This window comes from Callithrix jacchus, chromosome 16, assembly GCF_049354715.1.
Source record: "Callithrix jacchus isolate 240 chromosome 16, calJac240_pri, whole genome shotgun sequence".
Lineage (NCBI taxonomy): Eukaryota > Metazoa > Chordata > Mammalia > Primates > Cebidae > Callithrix > Callithrix jacchus.
Window position 1 is genome coordinate 84,730,491 of NC_133517.1, and position 19,143 is coordinate 84,749,633.

General features: G+C 34.2%; 1 protein-coding gene across 11 annotated transcripts in view; it reads left to right on the top strand.

Moving 5' to 3' along the window:
- The window catches only part of CSMD3 (CUB and Sushi multiple domains 3), a 1,279,316-nt gene that overhangs the window by 998,666 nt on the left and 261,507 nt on the right, over positions 1-19,143 (top strand). For all 11 annotated transcript variants that reach the window (XM_002759280.8, XM_017965625.4, XM_035276379.3 and 8 more), the window contains one exon: positions 1,974-2,168. In XM_002759280.8, coding sequence (XP_002759326.1) covers positions 1,974-2,168 — 195 coding nt within the window. The remainder of the gene's footprint in view (positions 1-1,973; positions 2,169-19,143) is intronic.

The window sequence follows — 19,143 nt, forward strand, 5'->3', positions numbered from 1 at the left end:
TTTCCACAAGCACCAGAACATTTTCTGATTATACACTGGTACATTTACAGAGTTAGTAGGGTAGTGAGCCCTTAAGTATTTGTAGATAGAAAGGAAAGAAACAAAGTGAACCTTCTTTATTTCTCTGATATTCTATCAAAATTATTAAAATGTTTGGTTCTACCATTTCTTCTTTAATCAAATTGGAGAAATTAGTCATAGTGTTCTTAAAGCACAAATTTCTCATTATTTCTTATAAAGGTTAAAGTACATTAAACTCTTTGCAAACTTTTATTAGTGAAAGAAACATATTCTTATTGGTGTCATTAAATATATTTTGATATAAAAATATGTTTGTAGTAGCCAAACACCAAGATATAGTTGACCTAAATTCCAAAGATTCTGTTACTCATATTCAGAGATATACCCACTTTCTGATTTCTTATTAACACAAAAAAATTCTAATGTAGAGAAATCACCACATTTGTTTCCCTGATTTATTGGTAATGGCCTTTACATTGTATATTTATTATTTCTTAGGTAATCAATAATTACAAAATGGAGATAATTGCAATGCCTCATTCAGATTTTTTAATAACAAAGTGTTCTAGTATCTGTTCCATAAAATGAATGAGCTAATCTTTCTATTTCTCTACATGTTTTCAAAAAATTCTGTCACTCTCTTTGTTCATTATCTGGGTACAATGAAAACAATTCCTCTGTAGAGAAAGGATTTTATTTTTTGAAATCTGTCTCTTCTAGCTTTGAAAGTACTTGGCATAGGGATAGATAATCTGTCCAAAAATACTGTGGTTTGGATTTTGTGAAGATTTTTTTTGCTATTTTATAATGGAGAGACCTCTGAATGTGAGGAATGACTGGAGGAAATAGGGTAAGAAAAATGATTGCAGGGCAGAGAAATAGAGCTGTTTATGTTGCCCTAGGTGGTGAAATGAACTGAGTTCAACATAGGCAGAAAAACCACTTCTAGGTTCAGTAACATGAGATGGGCATTACGTGTGGGGAGATCTTTTGTTTGAGACAGAGTCTGGCTCTGTAGCCAGGCACCAGACTGGAGTGCAGTGGTGCGATCTCTGCTCACTGCAACCTCCGCCTCCCGGGTTCAAGCAATTCTTCTGCCTCAGCCTCCCGAGTAGCTGGAACTACAGGTGCACACCACAACGCCCAGCTAATTTTTGTATTTTTAGTAGAGTCGGGGTTTCAACATGTTGGCCAGGATGGTCTCGATCTGTTGACCTCGTGATCCGCCTGATTCCAAAGTGCTGGAATTACAGGTGTGAGTCACCGCACCCGGTTGGGGAGATCTTTTAAATAAAGACGTTTTATAAAGGATCCTGCTTTTTTCCAAAGTAATTCATTTATAGTATCTACACGTGGATTATAGCACATAATGCTTATAACACATTCTAAAACCCTATGTTTGAATATATACACTAGATATTAAGTTTAATGAGCAGATCTATGAAGATCTTTAGAATTTATTTATTATCTTGCTAATTAATATGCATTAGCAATTTTTCAGATACGGATAAGGGCTCCTTTGTACTTTGAGGCCCCAAACAAAGACGGAAATGGTGCTGTTGCTTTTCCTTGTGGGTTAGAAAAAGAAATGAACATGTCTTAAAGGTCCCAAAAAAAAGTCAGTTGTCCCTTGGCATTTCTGGAGAACTGGGTTCAGGACTTCTCAGATACTAACATTCACAGATGTGAATATACAACATATATACATCCTTCCATATACATTAAATAATATCCAGATTACTAATAATATAGGATACAATGTAAATGCTAAGTAAACAGTTTTATACTGTGTTATTTAGGGAATAATGACAAGACTGTACATAGTACAGATACAGTTTTTTCAAAATATATTCAATCTGCGGGTGACTGAATCCACAGATGCAGTACCCATGTATTACAGAATGCCAACTGTATTTTAAAGCAATTAATGTTGTATTAACACTGTTTTACAGCAAAACTCCGAGAGTCCTGCTTTGATCCAGGCAATATAATGAATGGCACCAGACTTGGAATGGATTACAAATTAGGATCAACAGTCACCTATTACTGTGATGCTGGTTATGTTCTTCAAGGTTATTCAACACTCACCTGTATCATGGGAGATGATGGAAGACCTGGATGGAATAGAGCCTTGCCAAGTTGTCATGGTGAGAAGCATACTTCTTTTTTTTTGCTGAATTTTTATTATTAGAAAAAAATTTTAAAAAATACTTAGAGTCATTTCTGTGTTTCAAAACATCAACTATTCAACATACAATCTACAAGTGTGATATTGGCAATGAAAAGATTCTCATCAAAGATTCTTAAATTGAATTCAATAAAGAACTGGTTTTGGAAAAGTGCTTATATTCCCAGGTGTCTCTAAAGCAATATGCATATTATAATAAGCAAACTTTCTGAGAACTGGGTTATTGCCTATTATGCTAATCTGTGTGCCCTCTGGACTTGTAGATCTTAGAACTTCTGAAAATGTTAGATGCTCAGAAAATATTGACTGAGTACATGAGGCACAAACACAGTGAAACTGACATTTCAACACAGGTAGATAAATTTAATAATTTAAATATTATTAAAATTGATGAGAAATCTTTACCTGTAATAAGGATAAAGAAGAATATATATTTCTTCTAGGAATTAGGTTGTCTAGAAAGAGACATAATACTACATATTTAAAAATTATATACTTGTATATAACTTTATTTAAGAATGGAGATACAGTGAGACAGATCATTTAGGCAAAAGAGAGAAACAGTGATATCACTGCTTAGGGTTACTAGAGACTGCCTAGTCTCTAGTGACTGATCCTAATGCATTGTATAAAAATTAACACGGAGGTGATATGATCTAGGACAGATTTCCCAAACTATGGGTCACTACCAGTGAATCATAAAATCAATTCATTGGGTTGTGACCAGCATTTTTATAATAGACATAAAAGTAAATCAAATAAAATTACATTAAAAATTAATTAAAGTAATAGAAAAAAGTATATTTTAAGGAACATAGAGAGAATACTTTTTTTTGTTTGTTTTTGAGATGGAGTCTGGCTCTGCTGCCCAGGCTGTAGTGCAGTGGCATGATCTAGGCTCGCTGCAGCTCCATCTCCTATGTTCACGAAATTCTCCTGCCTCAGCCTCCCTAATGGCTGGGATTACAGGTGTGCACCACCACACCCAGATACTTTTTTGTATTTTTAATAGAGATGGGGTTTTGCCATGTTGCCCAGGCTGGTCTCAAACTTCTGGCCTCAAGGAATCCTTTCACCTTGATCCCCCAAAGTGCTGGGACTACAGGGGTGAGCCACACACCTGGCCAAGAGTACATATTACTTTTGGAACTTTTCTGTTGTATATAAATAAATAAAATAAAATAAAATAAATCTGCATCTGTGTACATATGTACCTGCAAGCATTCAAGTGTTTGTTTTCATTGGGCTATGATATAAAATTTATTTTTTACAATTAATTTCAGTGGAATAACAAAAATTTTTAGTATCTAATACACATGGTAATTTTTTCCTAGTTGTAGAATCATGCACATTTATGAGAATTACATGTGCATGATTTCTGACTTACCCCTCTGAGTTTATTTTGTCTCATATGAGTTTATTTTGTCCCCAATTGTGAAATGGGGATAATTAATATTTTTTACTTCAAAATGTTTTTATTTGAAACAAAGAAATGGTAGACATCTTCTGATATTCATCGTTACCAGAACAACTGGTTAATTTTTGACTCACATTGATAGTTCATCTGTCAGAAGATAAAGGGAGTAAAAAGAGTAATAACTACTTTGGGCTTAATTATTCCAGTGAGAGAAAAAGTGATTGATGGCATGGAAGTTTATAGGAAATTTAAGAGAAAGGGTCAGAGTATTTTATTAGTATTTAGAAATGTAGAAATTAGTACTATCTAATTTAGAATCAGAAAAATCTAATTTTGCTAGAAAAAAACATACTAAGAAAAGAACTTTTCAAAATTTATTGTCAGTGATTATTTGGAAACTATAGAAAATTTCTGAAATTTTCTGGAGCCAGATGCAAAATAACCAAAAGTCCTGATGAAGAAATATCAAAGGACACAAAAAACTATAGATAAAAAGATAGATGTTAATCACAGGGATAAATGATTAAGTAGATGGCTTTCAATGACAGGTGAAAAAGTCAGGAACACTAGAGTATAGCATGCATTCACTAAGAATATGCCACCAACTATAATCATATTCTTTTCTACTAGGTCATAGAAATGTCAGTTTTAGCATGAAATGTGCCATAATATTTTTTAAAAATCCTTTTGAGCCAAAACCATTTTATAGGATTAATTATATCACTATTAAGTAGTTGACGCATTGGATAGTTCATATCTATAGACAATGTAGAGAGTAGAGCAGGCCTAAATTCAAATAGGTGTCTTCTGACACTTATACCTAAGGCAAGCTGAGTCTTGACTTTTAAATCTCTAAAACTAAGTTAATAGTTATAATTCAGTAGATTATTTTGAAGATTTAATTAGTAAACACAACACATACAGAGGATCTAATGAAGTGTCTGACAAAAGTGGGAATATAGATATATAAGGGTTGTGATTTCCAATGCAGTATTCCAAGAGAAGCAAAGTACTGATAAACATGCATTATCCTGTATTGTGCGCTATATTTTGGTAAACTAGTATATTTCTCATTTTAATATTAATTTAAAATAATTTTTCTATGTTGTGATGTGAATACACACCTTCATTCACTCCTGAAAATTGAACTGGTGATAAGTATTTAAAAATTTCCCTAAGAGATAATTTTTACCATCAATTAAGTTAGATATTAGACTTCTAATCAAAATGGACATGATATTGTTGACATCAAATACAATTTATTCAGTGAATTCTTTAAGCTATTAGAAAAACAGTTTAAGGTGGGTTTATGATCACACCAATCATTTCTAGTAGAGTTGGGGAAAAAAATTCTATGTTTTAGAATTAAGTATATTTAATAATAAACAATAAATTATTTTAAGAAGTCTGGGTTTCTACATGACTTTTCACTTTATTTCTTTAGCATATTGAATCAAAGATACTGTGTAATTTGCAAGGTTTTTGGGAAAATCTATTAAATAACTTATTTTAAATATTAATTCTGTGGCTGCCACTGTCACACAATAAGGAGCACTTAATATATTTTAGTCTCCTAATCAAGGTCACACATATCTAATTATTTTTCCTCAGCAGTTATACACAGGACTGGCTGACTTTCAGATGTAATAACTTAATACTTTTTTTTCTTTCAAATAGGGTCTCACTCTGTCGCCCATGCCGAAGTGCAGTGGTGCAAGCGTGGCTCACTGCACTGTAGCATGGGCAACAGAGTGAGACCCTATTTGAACAAGCGTGGCTCACTGCAGTCTGTACTTTCCAGGTTCAGGCAACCTGTAATTTCCACCTCAGCCTTTCAAGTAGCTGGGACTACAGGCATGTGCCACCACACCCAGCTATCTTATTTTTTATTTTTTGCAGAGACAGTGTCTCACTATGTTTTCCAGGCTGGTCTCAAATTCCTGGCCTCAAGTGATCCTCCTGCCTTGGCCTCCCACAATGCTGGGATTACAGGCATGAACCACCACATCTGGCCTAACTTAATACTGTAAAAGTCAAATTTGGTATTTAAAGCATGTTTAATAAGCCAGAGCGTTCATTGTTCATAAAAACAAATTTTTTTTTTTTTTTTTTGAGACGGAGTTTCGCTCTTGTTACCCAGACTGGAGTTCAATGGCACGATCTCGGCTCACCGCTACCTCCGCCTTCTGGGTTCAAGCAATTCTCCTGCCTCAGCCTTCCGAGTAGCTGGGATTACAGGCATGCACTACCATGCCCAGCTAATTTTTGTATTTTTAGTAGAGACGGGGTTTCACCTCATTGACCAGGATGGTCTCGATCTCTTGACCTCGTGATCCACCCGTCTCGGCCTTCCAAAGTGAAAAACAAATTATTTTTAAGATAAGATTTGTATTTTTATCTGAGATATGCATATGATAACTAAGAAAATAATACAAAGTAGCTTACATTTAAAGCAATGGTCATCTGCCTTATCCCTCTCTATCCTTCTATTGGTCAAAAGCTGAATGTTTTAATTTCTGTTACTAATTGCTCCGATGGTCCCTCTCATAACTCCATATAACATAGGAAGGTCTGTTTCTTTACAAACTCTGGATAATATCTCTTGATTTGCTGATATAAAAGATGATGTCACATACACAGTCCATCTCTGCAATGTTTCAGAGTTATATTATTTTGTGTTATTCTAGTGATTGCCTTTGCTATATCTTAATACCTCTATTTCTAATGTTATCAATGTTTGAAAATTAGGTGGCTGGCCCTTTGCTGCTTCTCAGTCTAGGTCTCATTCCACATTAGGTATCCTGACTAAAATCTCTGCCAAAATTATGACTGACTGGTAGGCATTGATTTTGAGTACATAAATAGGAAGTTAACTATGAGTCTGTGATCCTAGGAATGAAAATAAGGAAAGCTGTTTTTGTTTGTTTGGTTTCTTTTTTTAGTGTAGAAGCAAATACCAACATGATCATATTCTGCAGACTCTTAGAATACAACTGTATTTTGCTATTTCTTAAAGTGTTGCCTTAGTCTCACCCTAGAAGAGCATAAGCTCCATGCAACCATAGACTACATATCCTATTTAACATGTAACACATTAATTTATATAAATAGGCTCTTATTAAATATCTGTAAATACAAACTGAATCATATTAATTTATAAAGTTTGTCTATTTTAGAAGACAGATATTTATCATGATTTAGGATTAAGTGTATATTTTAAATCTGAAGAAAATGTTTTTAAGAGCTTGAGTTGGACACTGGGAGATTATATTTGTCAGAAGTAGATCCAAAATGATTGCATGCTGTAATAAGTCCTTCTCAGTGATGAGAAATTCTGCATTTTATCTCATGAGAATGTTATATATATTAAATGATAGCAGAAGAGTATATCTGTGCCTACAATTCCTTTCATGATATAAAAAATGCGTTTAGAAATTAATTTCTTTTCTTTTTATTTTTCTAACTTTAAAAGTATCTTTTAAAACTCTGTTAATTTAGTTATATACAGGCATACTGAATTAAAGTAGATGTCATATGTCATTCTTATTTATAATCTTAGTATTAGTTTAAGGTAATAAAACAAAAATAGTGACAGATTTCAGATTTTCCTTTTAATGTTCATTGCTCGACATATGTCACCTAATCATGTTGCCTTGACTTACTTTGTCTAATGGCACAATTTATCCTTACCCAGAGCATCCACCATCTCTTACCTCTTTTCCTCTCTCCTAACTAGTTTTTCTCCTTCCTTTGTTCTCCATAGAGTATCTTCAAAACACAGTACAGTGATGTTTAGAGCACAGCTCAGATTATATCATATTTACTGAAAATCCACCAAGGACTTCCCAAATTGGAATAAATACCAAAGATCTTATAATCCTAAGTTTTACTTCATCTGCTCATATACACCTGACATCTTGTTTCCTCCCCCTGCTACACTCTTTGGTTGACACTAGACTCCTTGATATATCTTCAAAGCACTAATCATACTTCTGACCTACATCTTTTGCACATGCTGTTCTTTCTGCCCGGAATATTTTTACCCCAGCTCTCTGGCTGGCTAGCTCTTTCATTTTCTTCAGGCGTCTAATCTCTTACTTTCTTACTGTAAGAAAATTCCTATTTATCTTTTCTGTGCTCCTCAGAGCTCCCAGAACACAATCAATATCCATTCTAAAATTACAACTGTACATCCTGAATAAGGATTTATTTATGTATGTAAAGCTCAAAGTACTTTAAGGATCTCAGAACTGTGAAATGTTAATCATTAAACTTGAGAGTACTGGCCATAGTATGAATGCAATATTCTTAATCTTTTCAATTGCTACAAAATATAGCGAGCATCTAATTAATAGGCAGTTATAATATAAAACCCTAAGAATAAACATATTTGGACTGTTAATGAACTATTAGCTCACCGATTATTCCAAAGAAAAGATTGTATCATTCATTGATTTTTTGTCAGGTATCAAAAGTACAATTATGCTTGATCCTGCATTACAAATTAGGGAAAACAACATGAATTTGACACGATTCTTGCCCTTACAAAGTTTATAATCTGAGGCGATACAGGCAGATAAAGTCCATTGCTACAAATAAAAACAGTTCTATGAACACAGCATGGAGATATGTCTGATCTTGTTATGAAGAGAGATCAGGAAGGCTTCCTTATAAAAGTTATACACAAATTGAATCTTAAAAGTAGCTCACCTAATCTTTAAACTAGGTGAGCTAGTTTCTTACTTATACCTTTAAGCTACGGCTTAAAGAGGTGATGTGTTTCATAACTAGGATTCAGCATATGTAAACATGTAGAAGCAAAGGGCAAATAGGAAATGCTGTTGGCATTTCAAGTAATTCAGTAGAACAAAAGCATAGGGAGGAGGATTGTTGACAGATGACAGCTTACCTGTATCAAGCTGGTAATAATAATATTACATATTATTTTGTATTTCACCATAATACCATGAACTAGAGACCATTAATATTCTCATTTTACAGATGAGGAAGCCAAGACACATGCTTAGCAGTCTTCTTATGAAGCCATGATCTTAATTACTGCCCTATAGTCCTTAATTCTGCCAAGGACTTTGTATTGACCTTTTTATGTCTTCAGAGCCAAAAAGTTCCTGGAATATTTTAATTGGTTTAATGTTTTACCAATGATCTATGGCACTAAGAATAAGTGGTGAGATTAAAATCCTCCACCAGGATAAATATGAGAATTAAGAGAATGTAAGCTCCTACCAAAAAAAAAAAAAAAAAACGAATAGAATTTTTCATCTTAAGTGCATCTTTGCCTTTTATCTGATAAACAATTCTGGGCAATATACAAAGGCCCATATAAACATACTTAGCCAGTGCCAGCTCTGTTCTTTTCAATGCCTTTGTTTCACTTATGCTGATATGAGACTTGGATTATGAAAAAAAAATTTGAGTAACTCAATCACTGTTAACTCTAAGGTCTGTCAAAAGTGTCTAAATACAAATATGTCAAGATTAGACATCCAGTGGTCTTCTGGCACCATTCTCTGTTCCTCTTCCAACTATATGTGTAATGATCGAAGTTTCTAAAGGAAGAGCCCTCTTACCCTATTAACTAAAGAGAAAGCTTTGAAACAAACAAACTAAAAAATAAAAAGTCAATTATATAATTACAGCTTTCCAACTTTACAGTCATCTCTAATTGGTAATCCTATATGCCTTCCTTTTAAAGAATCATATTGTCTGGGTTTATATAATTCAGAAGTAAATAGCTGCACTTTTATTTTAGATATTCTGTTTAAATGGCATGACTTGTCTTGGGCAAAGATCTTTATTTCAAATGTCCTTGAAGTTTACAAAATTCTTTTTGGGTGTGAAATAAGTCTAGAGTCACATTCCATTATCAATGCATGTAGAGATTATCTAATCTAATATACTGAGCCATTGATATCATTTAAATAAGTGATATAATGAAAACATGCAGATGAAAGGTTCATAAAACAAAAGCTTAGTGGTAAATTATGTCTGTGTATTATCAAATATCTGCTTTTCATCAGAAGCACACAGGAATTTTGTTCACGGATAAAATATGTAGATTATGTGTTAGAACTGTTTCCTTTTTTTTTAATTATTATTCCTATGAGGGTTAAAGGGGACTATATGCGATATGTGCACAGTGCCTGGCACATAGTAAGTGCTCAATAATTGTCAGTACTTACCTAAAAATTATTTCTTTGCTCCTAATAATAGCCTACAAAGATTTAAAATATTGTGTTCGAACTGTTTTTAATAGAGAAGTGTAATATATTTTTTTGCATTGGAATAAAAATCAAAGCACACTTTGTTTTCATATAATGGGGGAAATTATTCTTTAAATGGAAACAAGAAGAGATGTTAATGTTATGGAGCACTTGCTATTTTTCTGACACTCTTATGTATACTCTGTCTCCAGTTGGCCTCTTGGATGCTAGTCTAGAGAATTATTAACATTTTATAAACAAATCCCTGCTGCTATGGCTTCTGGAGCATACTACATAGAGTAGCCAATGTAAGAAGCAACTTGCAAATCAATGCCTATAATTCAGAGTATACAGGTTGAGAATCCCTAATCCATAATGCTTGGACTAGAGTGTTTCAGATTTCAGATTTTTTTATATTGGGATATTTGCATTTATAGTTACCAGTTGAGCACCCCTAATCTGAAAATCTCAAATCCAAAATATTCCAATGAGCATTTCATTTGAACATAAACTTTGAATGTTGTGTTGGTGCTCAAAAATTTTAGTTTTAGAGCATTTTGGATTTTGTGTTTTGAATTAGGGATGCTCAACCTGCATTTTATTTTTATGATTGACTTGAGGTTCATATTTAAACCATATCTCCAGATAGACAGTCACATGGCTTCTCATTGTACTGAGATGTGCCCCATTCTCCATTATCATGTAGTCTACATTTAGGTGAGACCTCAAATATACCTTCCTGATGTATTGCCAATTTTAGTGGAATATACATATACATGTATATATGTGTGTGTATATATATATGTATATATATACATATATATATGTGTGTGTATATATACATATATACTCTACTTTCATATATATATATATGTATATATGAAAGTTGAATAAACAGTAATTCTCTCCTTACAAGTGAAGAAAATAATGTATATAACAGTAACTGTCAGAAGTCATGGCAAGATTCAAATAGTATTAAGGTAATAATAACACAAGAGATTTGAGGACAGTCAATTTTTTACTTTTGTTAAGGAATTAAAAATCCTCCTAACTCCTAACACAGTTTATTCCACAAAATGTAGAAGAGATAGAAATTAGCTTTATTATTAAATAAGCATATCTAGAATGCAATACACATTGTAGGCAGTCTAGGAAAGACACTACAAAGACTAGAGAGAACCTCACAGATTTATACAATAGGTCAAAAAACAATTACTAAAATTTATTTTATCTTCTTGATAGACCACAGGATGTGCCTTGTCTCTGGCATACCTCACGTGAGAACCTTCAGTTATTGTCAGAAGTATGTATTTACAGGTTCAATGGTCAGAAGCCTGGTAACCTTGCACTATAAAATCAAACAGTCTATGGATTATGTTTTCTAAGGGAAACTCTAAAGGAGGGGAGTAGGTTTGTTGCTTCCCTCTCCTTTAATATACAAAGAAAATTTCATCGTTTTACTATTGCACTTCAACCAGCAAACAATTCACTCTAAGATTCATAAGGGAGATATATGCATAAAGAAAGACAAGTTAGAGCTCTATGTGCAGAAGGGAATTTGATCCCTAATCCCAAACCACAAATCTAGTGAGTTAGACTGAACCAAATAGAAGAGTTAGTGAGGAAAGTTCAGCTGTATTTAGACTGTGGTTTTAAACAGTCTCAAGCTTATGCTCACCCTAAGGCTGGATATTTTCCACTAAATTCCAAAACTGAGTTCTGAGAATAATTGACCCAACCTGTTAGGAAAAGAGACAAAAGAGCAAGGAAAAAAGGATCATTCAATGAAACTAATATTTTCCAGATTTTGTTGGGCCACATCAACAATCTCTGTGACAGTCTCTCTTAAGGAACAGAATATAGAGCATGACAAAGAGAAAGAATGGCGGTTTGGAGTAATCTAATTAGAACAAGGGTTTTTAAACTTTTTATGCAATCTGATGAAGCTTATGGACCCCTTATTAGAATAATCTTTTTAAGTGCTTAAAATAAAACAAAGCACATAGGCCTGAAAGGGAAATCAATAATACTTAAACAGTTATTATAAAACATAACTACAATAGAAAATATATATTTTTCATGTGAGGATATATATGCTTCTTAACACATTAAATTAGAACTTCTAGTGACAGATCTAATAACTACTGTAATTTTCAATAGTGATGAGCATATACAACATTTTGAGGTATCTGAAAAAATTACAATGCAGTATAAAATATCTATAATTTCTACTGGTAAAAAAATCCCAGTTACTTTTACTATTCATGTGGTTTGTTGCCTACATTTGTAATTAAGAGAAATGCTAAAACTCAGTTAGAGAAAAAAATTCATTTAAAGTCTAGAGAAAATACATTTTATTCTTCATCCAAATTTCTGGAACAAGGGAAAGAGCCACTTAAATATAAGGGAAAGGAGATGGGCCACATTCTCTTCTTTAGAAGTCTGGGGTGGAATAAGAGCCAATGCTACTAGTAGCCTTATTTCACCCAAGACTTCTAGAATATAAAAGTTTAAAAAAAAAAAATAGAGGACTACATCAACCTTGACCTTCAACAGCCAGGGAATGACCTCAACCCTTGAGAAACAGGTGAATTGATGTTTTGGCTTCCTCTTCCTTTGGGATGGAATACACTGCTCTTAATCCTTAGATAAAATTAGGAGAAGAAAATAAAAGCCATGAGCTCCTCCTAGAGAGTGACAATGCTCAGTGTAGGATCACCTGACGGCATTCCTACCTCTGTCAAGGGAGCAGTTTGGCAAACTACTAAGAAAGTTTCTCCTGCTATTTTTTCTAAGCTTTGTATTCTCCTGAGATTAATGAGGTTTATCTTTCTGAGGCCTTATAAAAGCCTCATTATATTGCCAGCAGAGGATTCTAGAGTAGGTCAGGACAGCTCCCTAATTTATTTACCTAAACCCATACTGTATACCAGATCTAACAGACACTTTCTGTTGCAATTCAAGTTTATCTTTCCCTCTGTCCTAAGGCTACTCAGTCAGTAAAGACTGAAGCTAGAATGTAAACCTAAACCTTTCTTTCTTTTTTTTTTTTTTTTTTTTTTAAGATGGAGTCTTGCTCTGCCACCCAGGTTGGAGTACAGTGGCGCAAACTCAGCTCACTACAACCTCCGCCTCCTGGGTTCAAGTGATTCTCCTGTCTCAGCCTCCTGAGTAGCGGGGATTACAGGTGTGTGCCACCACACCCAGCTAATTTTTTTTTTTTTTGCATTTTTGGTAGAAATGGGATTTTGCCATGTTAGCTGGACTGGTCACGAACTCCTGACCTCAGGTGATCCACCTGTCTCTGCCTCTCAGAGTGCTAGGATTACAGGCTTGAGTCACTGCACCCAGACTAAACCTAAACCTTTCTGATTCCAACATGCTAGGTTTTATATTGTGTTCTACTATGCTATCCTAAACAAAAGTTTTTTTTTAAATCTATGTATTTTCCACTCCATGTATTTAGACAATAACTAGATATTAATAATTTATATTTTGCCATTTTTCCTAATATAGCATATGTTTATTGAAAGCCTATTATAAAAACAGATACTATGCTATGCTCCAGAGGTGTAAATGGCATGCAGAAAAGACATGGAAACTTTGACTTAATAGATCTTATAGACTAGAGATAGATACAAACATTAATTAAATAGCCATACAAAATAAATACATAATTACAAATTGTATTTACTGTGCTAAAAGTAATTGGTGAAGTGCTATATAATGAGGGCTTCTAAACAAGTCTGGGAATTGGAAAAAACATTGGCAAGAAAGCAACATTTGATTTGTGAGGAGATTTGGTAGAATTTTACAAATTATTAAAGAGTACTTTCCCCTTTAAAGTCATTTTAAACTAATATATTAGTTGCTGTAAGTAATTTTTTTAAAAATAAAAGATTTTCATCACTAAAAAGCAGCAAGACTTCAACTATGTGATAAAAGGTATTTTAGTTTCAAAAAGTGACAATAATTCAAATCTTTTAAGAAATTATCTTCCCATATAATTTCCTACAAAATTAGCTATTTCCAGGAATTTGGGGGTGGTAACAATAGCGTGTGACTACTAATGGGTACTGAAATTATTGTGGGGATGGAGAAAACGTTCTAAAATTAGATAATGGCATTAGACATAAAACTTATAAATATACTTAAAAACCACTCAATTGTACATTTTAAAACAGTGAATTTTATGTATTTAAATTATATCCCAATTTTTTAAATTGGATTAAAAAATGAATCACATCGATTAACTGTCAACAACTTTCAAAACTATTACTAGTAGTAGAATTTGTATGTGGTAACATGGAAGACCTATTCAAGCAATATAGCTATGCATAGGACTTTAACACAGAATGACTCTTGCTTTAAGATTACATTCTCTGATGGAGAAAACAGCTCATAGAGCAGTGAGGGATGAAGGTGATGGCTTCCTCACCAGGAAATCTAAATGAACGAATGCAGGCAATCAGTGAGATGACAGATGTAGAAGCTTATATCCTAGTAAGTTGACTTATTGAGTCATTAAAATGATTTACAAGCCACCAATTACCACACTGATATGGAATTTTTTTTAGTATTAAAAAAAGTGTGAAATTTAACGCAAAATTAATTCACACGTAATGGAGCATTATTGGAGGCTTATCATTTATAGCAAATAAACAAAATGAAGTAATTACTCTTATAGAGTAGACAAAAGGAGGCATGAAGGGAATGGCTGGATAGGTATTTTCACTAAGATCAAAGTTTTGAACAAAAGAAAGAAAAAATAGTAATTTTAATATTAAAGTTGGTACTGGTAATAATAGCTGTCTGAATTCAAATTCACATCACAGAGTTTAAGGGTTAGGAAAGGCTTCTTTTAAAAAGAATGCTCCATGGGAGATATAGCTTTCAAACATATTCTATACTAGGATTTATGATTTGTGACATTCAATCAGGCTATATCAGTGCATAAGTAATTTACTAGAAATATACTAGCAGTTTTGTGAGGCACAGCAGTTCTTTTAAACTGAAAGAATCACAGGCCACATCTAGTAAATTATTGATTTAATATACCACATTGCTCTTTTGTGACCTGCAAGAAGTCATCACTTTTAAAGTACCTAACTTGCTTTCTGCAAATAATTTATACATTACAGAGTATATTTGATAATAACTTTTCATTATAGTATATTTGATAATAAATTATACATTACAGAAGTGAAGAAACAGATGTGAAACTGCAAATAGTGTAAGGCTATGTTGCCTGTATTATATTGCCTCTAAGATACCTGAACATTCAAGTAGCATTTCTCCCACATAAATGTTATGAAATTTCTTCTAATTCGCTCAGTGATAAGATATCTATTCTTCTTCAATCTTGGTTCTTCATGCTACATACATATCCCTGCTCAAAGTGGTATTTTCAGTGGATGACTAGAAACCTTAAAACCTGGTTGTAGTCTGATAATCTGATTTCTCCAGAAATATCACATCCATCTACTATATTATTGCATACATAATTCAAGGGTAAACAAAAATATATATAATATAGTTGGATTTTGGACACACTTACACAAATCAAATTAAACAAATTCGGTCAAAAGATAATTTTTATATTAAACAAATAGAAAAATAGAGAACAGAAAAATAAGAAATTAAATAGTGTGGATAACTTCAGTTACTAAAAGAGGATATGCCTTAGACTAATGATATTAGTATTTGTATTAGTCTGTTTGCATTACTATAAGGAGTACCCGAAACTGAGTAATTTATGAAGAAAAGAGGTTTAATTGGCCACGTTCTGCAGGCTGTACAGGAAGCATGGTTCACCACCTGCTTCTAGTGAGGGTCTCGGAAAGCTTCCAAACATAGTGGAAGGTGAAGTGGGACTAGACACATCACATGGCAAGAGAGGAGGCAAGAGAGAGTGTGGGGAGGTGCCACACACTTTTCTACAACCATATCTTGGTATAAATTACTCACTATTGCACGGATAGCACCAAGTCAAAGTCATTTATGAGGGATATGCCCCCATGATCCAGACACCTCCTACCTGGCCCTACCTCTAATATTGAGGATTACATTCCAACGTGAGATTTGAAGTGGACAAATATCCAAACACTATCATTCTGCCCCTCATATCTTATGTCCTTCTCACATTGAAAAATGCAATAATCTTCTGCCAATAGTTCTCAAAAGTCTTAAATCATTCCAGCTTGAAGTCCAAAGTCTTAAGTCCCACCTGAGACTCATGTCCCTCCACCCATGAGCCTATAAAATCAAAACAAATTACTTACTCCCAAGATAAAATTGTAATGCAGGCGCTGGGTAAACATTCCCATTCCAAAAGGGATAAATTGGCTGAAAGAAAGGGCCAATAATCTCCACACAAGTCTGAAACCCAGCAAAGCAGTAATTAAATCTTAAGGTTCCAAAATAATCTTCTTTCACTCTATGTCCCACATTCTTGTGTGAGGGTGGGCTCCCAAGGCCTTGGGCAGCCCTGCCTCTATGGCTTTGCAGTGTGTAGCCCATGTGTCTGCTCTCAAATGTTTGAGTTGAGTGCTTGCAGCTTTTCCAGGCAGAAGGTACAAGCTGATAGTGCCTCTACCATTCTGAGGTCTGGAGGGTGGGGGCCTGCTTCCCACAGCTCCATGAGGTAGTGACTTGGTGGGAACTTTGTGTGAGTCCTTCAATCCCACATTTTCCCTTGGCATTGCACTAGTAGAGTTTCTTGGTGGGGCTCCACTCCTGTAGCAGGCTTCTGCCTGGGCACCCAGGATTTTCTATACATTCTCTGACACTAAGTAGAAGTTGACAAGCCTCCTTCACACTTGCGTTATGAGCATCTGCAGACCTAACACCATGTGGAAACTGTTAAGGCTTATGGTTTGCACTTTACAGAGCTGTGGCGGAGCTGTACCTGGGTGCCTTTGAGGCTGAAATCAGAGTGGCTGGGATGCAGAGAGCAGCCTGCCAGGTCAACTAGGCCATGGGCCTGCTCCAGAAAACCTTCAACTAGGCCATGGGCCTGCTCCAGAAAACCATTACTTTTTTCTACGCCTCTGGGCCTGTGATGACAGGGGCTGCCTCAAAGATCTCTGAAATGCTTTCAAAGCCTTTTCCCCATGGTCTCGGATGTTAGCACTTGGCTTCTTTTTACTCATTTCTCTAGCAAGTACTTGCTCCACAAACTGTTTGTATTCTGCTCCTGAAAATGCTTTTTTTCCTTCCCTGCCACATGGCCAGCCTGCAAATTTTTCAAACTCTCCCACTCTACTTCCCTTCTAAATATAAACTCCAACTTTAAGTCATTTCTTTGCTCCTGTATCTAATTATAGTGGTGTAGGATTTTTTCTTCATCATCTTGAAAGCCATTATTATGGACTGTGGGGAGGCCGCCACAACCTGGTCCCACAGATGAGTCCCTTTGGCCAGCGACCCCAAGAGTCAGGGAGAGCAAGTCAAGAATAATGGCATTTTATAAATAGGCTAAGTTTGACATTTTTAATCTCCAAATTATTTGGCTCTATAGGTAAACATAAAACATAGTTCGTTGGTGTGGCAAAATTACGATTAATTATTATAAATTACATAAACATTAAAATTATTATCAAAAAGAAAGCACATTTTAGAATCATCACTTTGACCTTTGCACAGTATGTTTTTTTAAAGAGGCAAGTCCTATGAGATATTACATATAAAAATGTTTTCCATAGTCAAATAAATTTGTGAGAAAGAGCATGATATTCCCTAAACCTTACTAAAGTCTTAAATCCTTCACCCATGTATTTCCCATGGTGAAATCATAGAACCACGTCTTCTTAAATTCAAATGTCTTACAAAGATGCTATTAAAAGTATAGATTTGGCCAGGTGTGGTGGCTCATGCCTTTAATACCAGCACTTTGGAAGGTCGAGGCAGGTAGACCACCTGAGGTCAGGAAATCAAGACCAGCCTTGCCAACATCTACTAATAATTCAAAAATTATCTGGGCGTGGTGGTACACACCTGTCATCCCAGCTACTCTGGAGGCTGAGGCAGGAGAATTACTCAAACCCAGGAGATGGAGGTTGCGGCAAGCCGAGATAGCACCATTGCACTCTAGACTGGGCAATGAGAATGAAACTCAGACTCAAAAAATAAAAGCATAACAAAATAAATAAAATAAAATAAAATAAAATAAAATAAAATAAAAATACGGATTTATTCACTACATAAGTTATCATCAGGAACAGGTGAGTTCTTATGTTTAATGCGTAATAAGAAATATAGGCTGTTTAGAGAAACAATAGCCAATTTGACAAAAGGCCTGCAGGTACATGTGATGAATGTCAAATAGCAAAAGTAAGAATAGAATTCAAAGGTCTGTCTTGCTTTTATCTTCAACCAATTGTTAAAGAGCCAGAAGGATAAAAGCTGCTGTTTTCTCAATTAGCCAATAAGATGACATGAAACAGAAAGTAAGAATGTAAAATGCTTCTGGAGACCAAAATTAGGAGAATCAGTGAAGTTGGCTTGACTTAAACATTATTCCATTTATATTTTGTAAGTATTAGGTTAGTGCAAAAGTAATTGTAGTTTTTACCACTAAAAGTAATACCCAGAACCACAATTACTTTTGCACCAACCTAATACAAAACAGATTACAGTATTTGTGTATCTCAGAGCATAGTTAATTTCCCTTATTTATAATAATAAGAAGCTGCATAATTATTATTACTCACTGTAATATTCTGTGTTCCTGACTATAAATTTGGCCACACTGTAGGCACTCATCAGAATAAACATAAAGTTATGGCTACCAGTACAAATAACAGAACCTTACGTAGTATTACCATAAGGACATATGATTAAATTACAACCTTGTATATATTTGTATTTTAAAAGAACCCTCATATTTCTAAATATAATTTTTAATAAAAGCTGTTCTAAATGTCCATTATATGAAATAAAATATGTAAAACAAATTCTGGCTGTCAGACATATGTTAATTAGTATAGCACAATGTTCATGACTGAGTCACAGAACTGAACTCTAGTTAGAAGTTCCCATTTCTATTCAGACTTTCCAAATATAAAAATAAGAGTTTAAGAGTTTTGTCATATTCATTTAAAGTACTGTAATTTTAATTCTGGAATGCCTTAAAATCAGAAGAAAAATCAACATAAAACGTACTGCTTATTCTTGAATGATTCTCTCATCAGTAGCATTATCAGTTGAATAAAGTCATCAGTGCTGAAATAAGAATAACACCTGTCTGCTCTAATCTCAAACAATAATGAGTGATGAGAGGGATGCATCCTTGG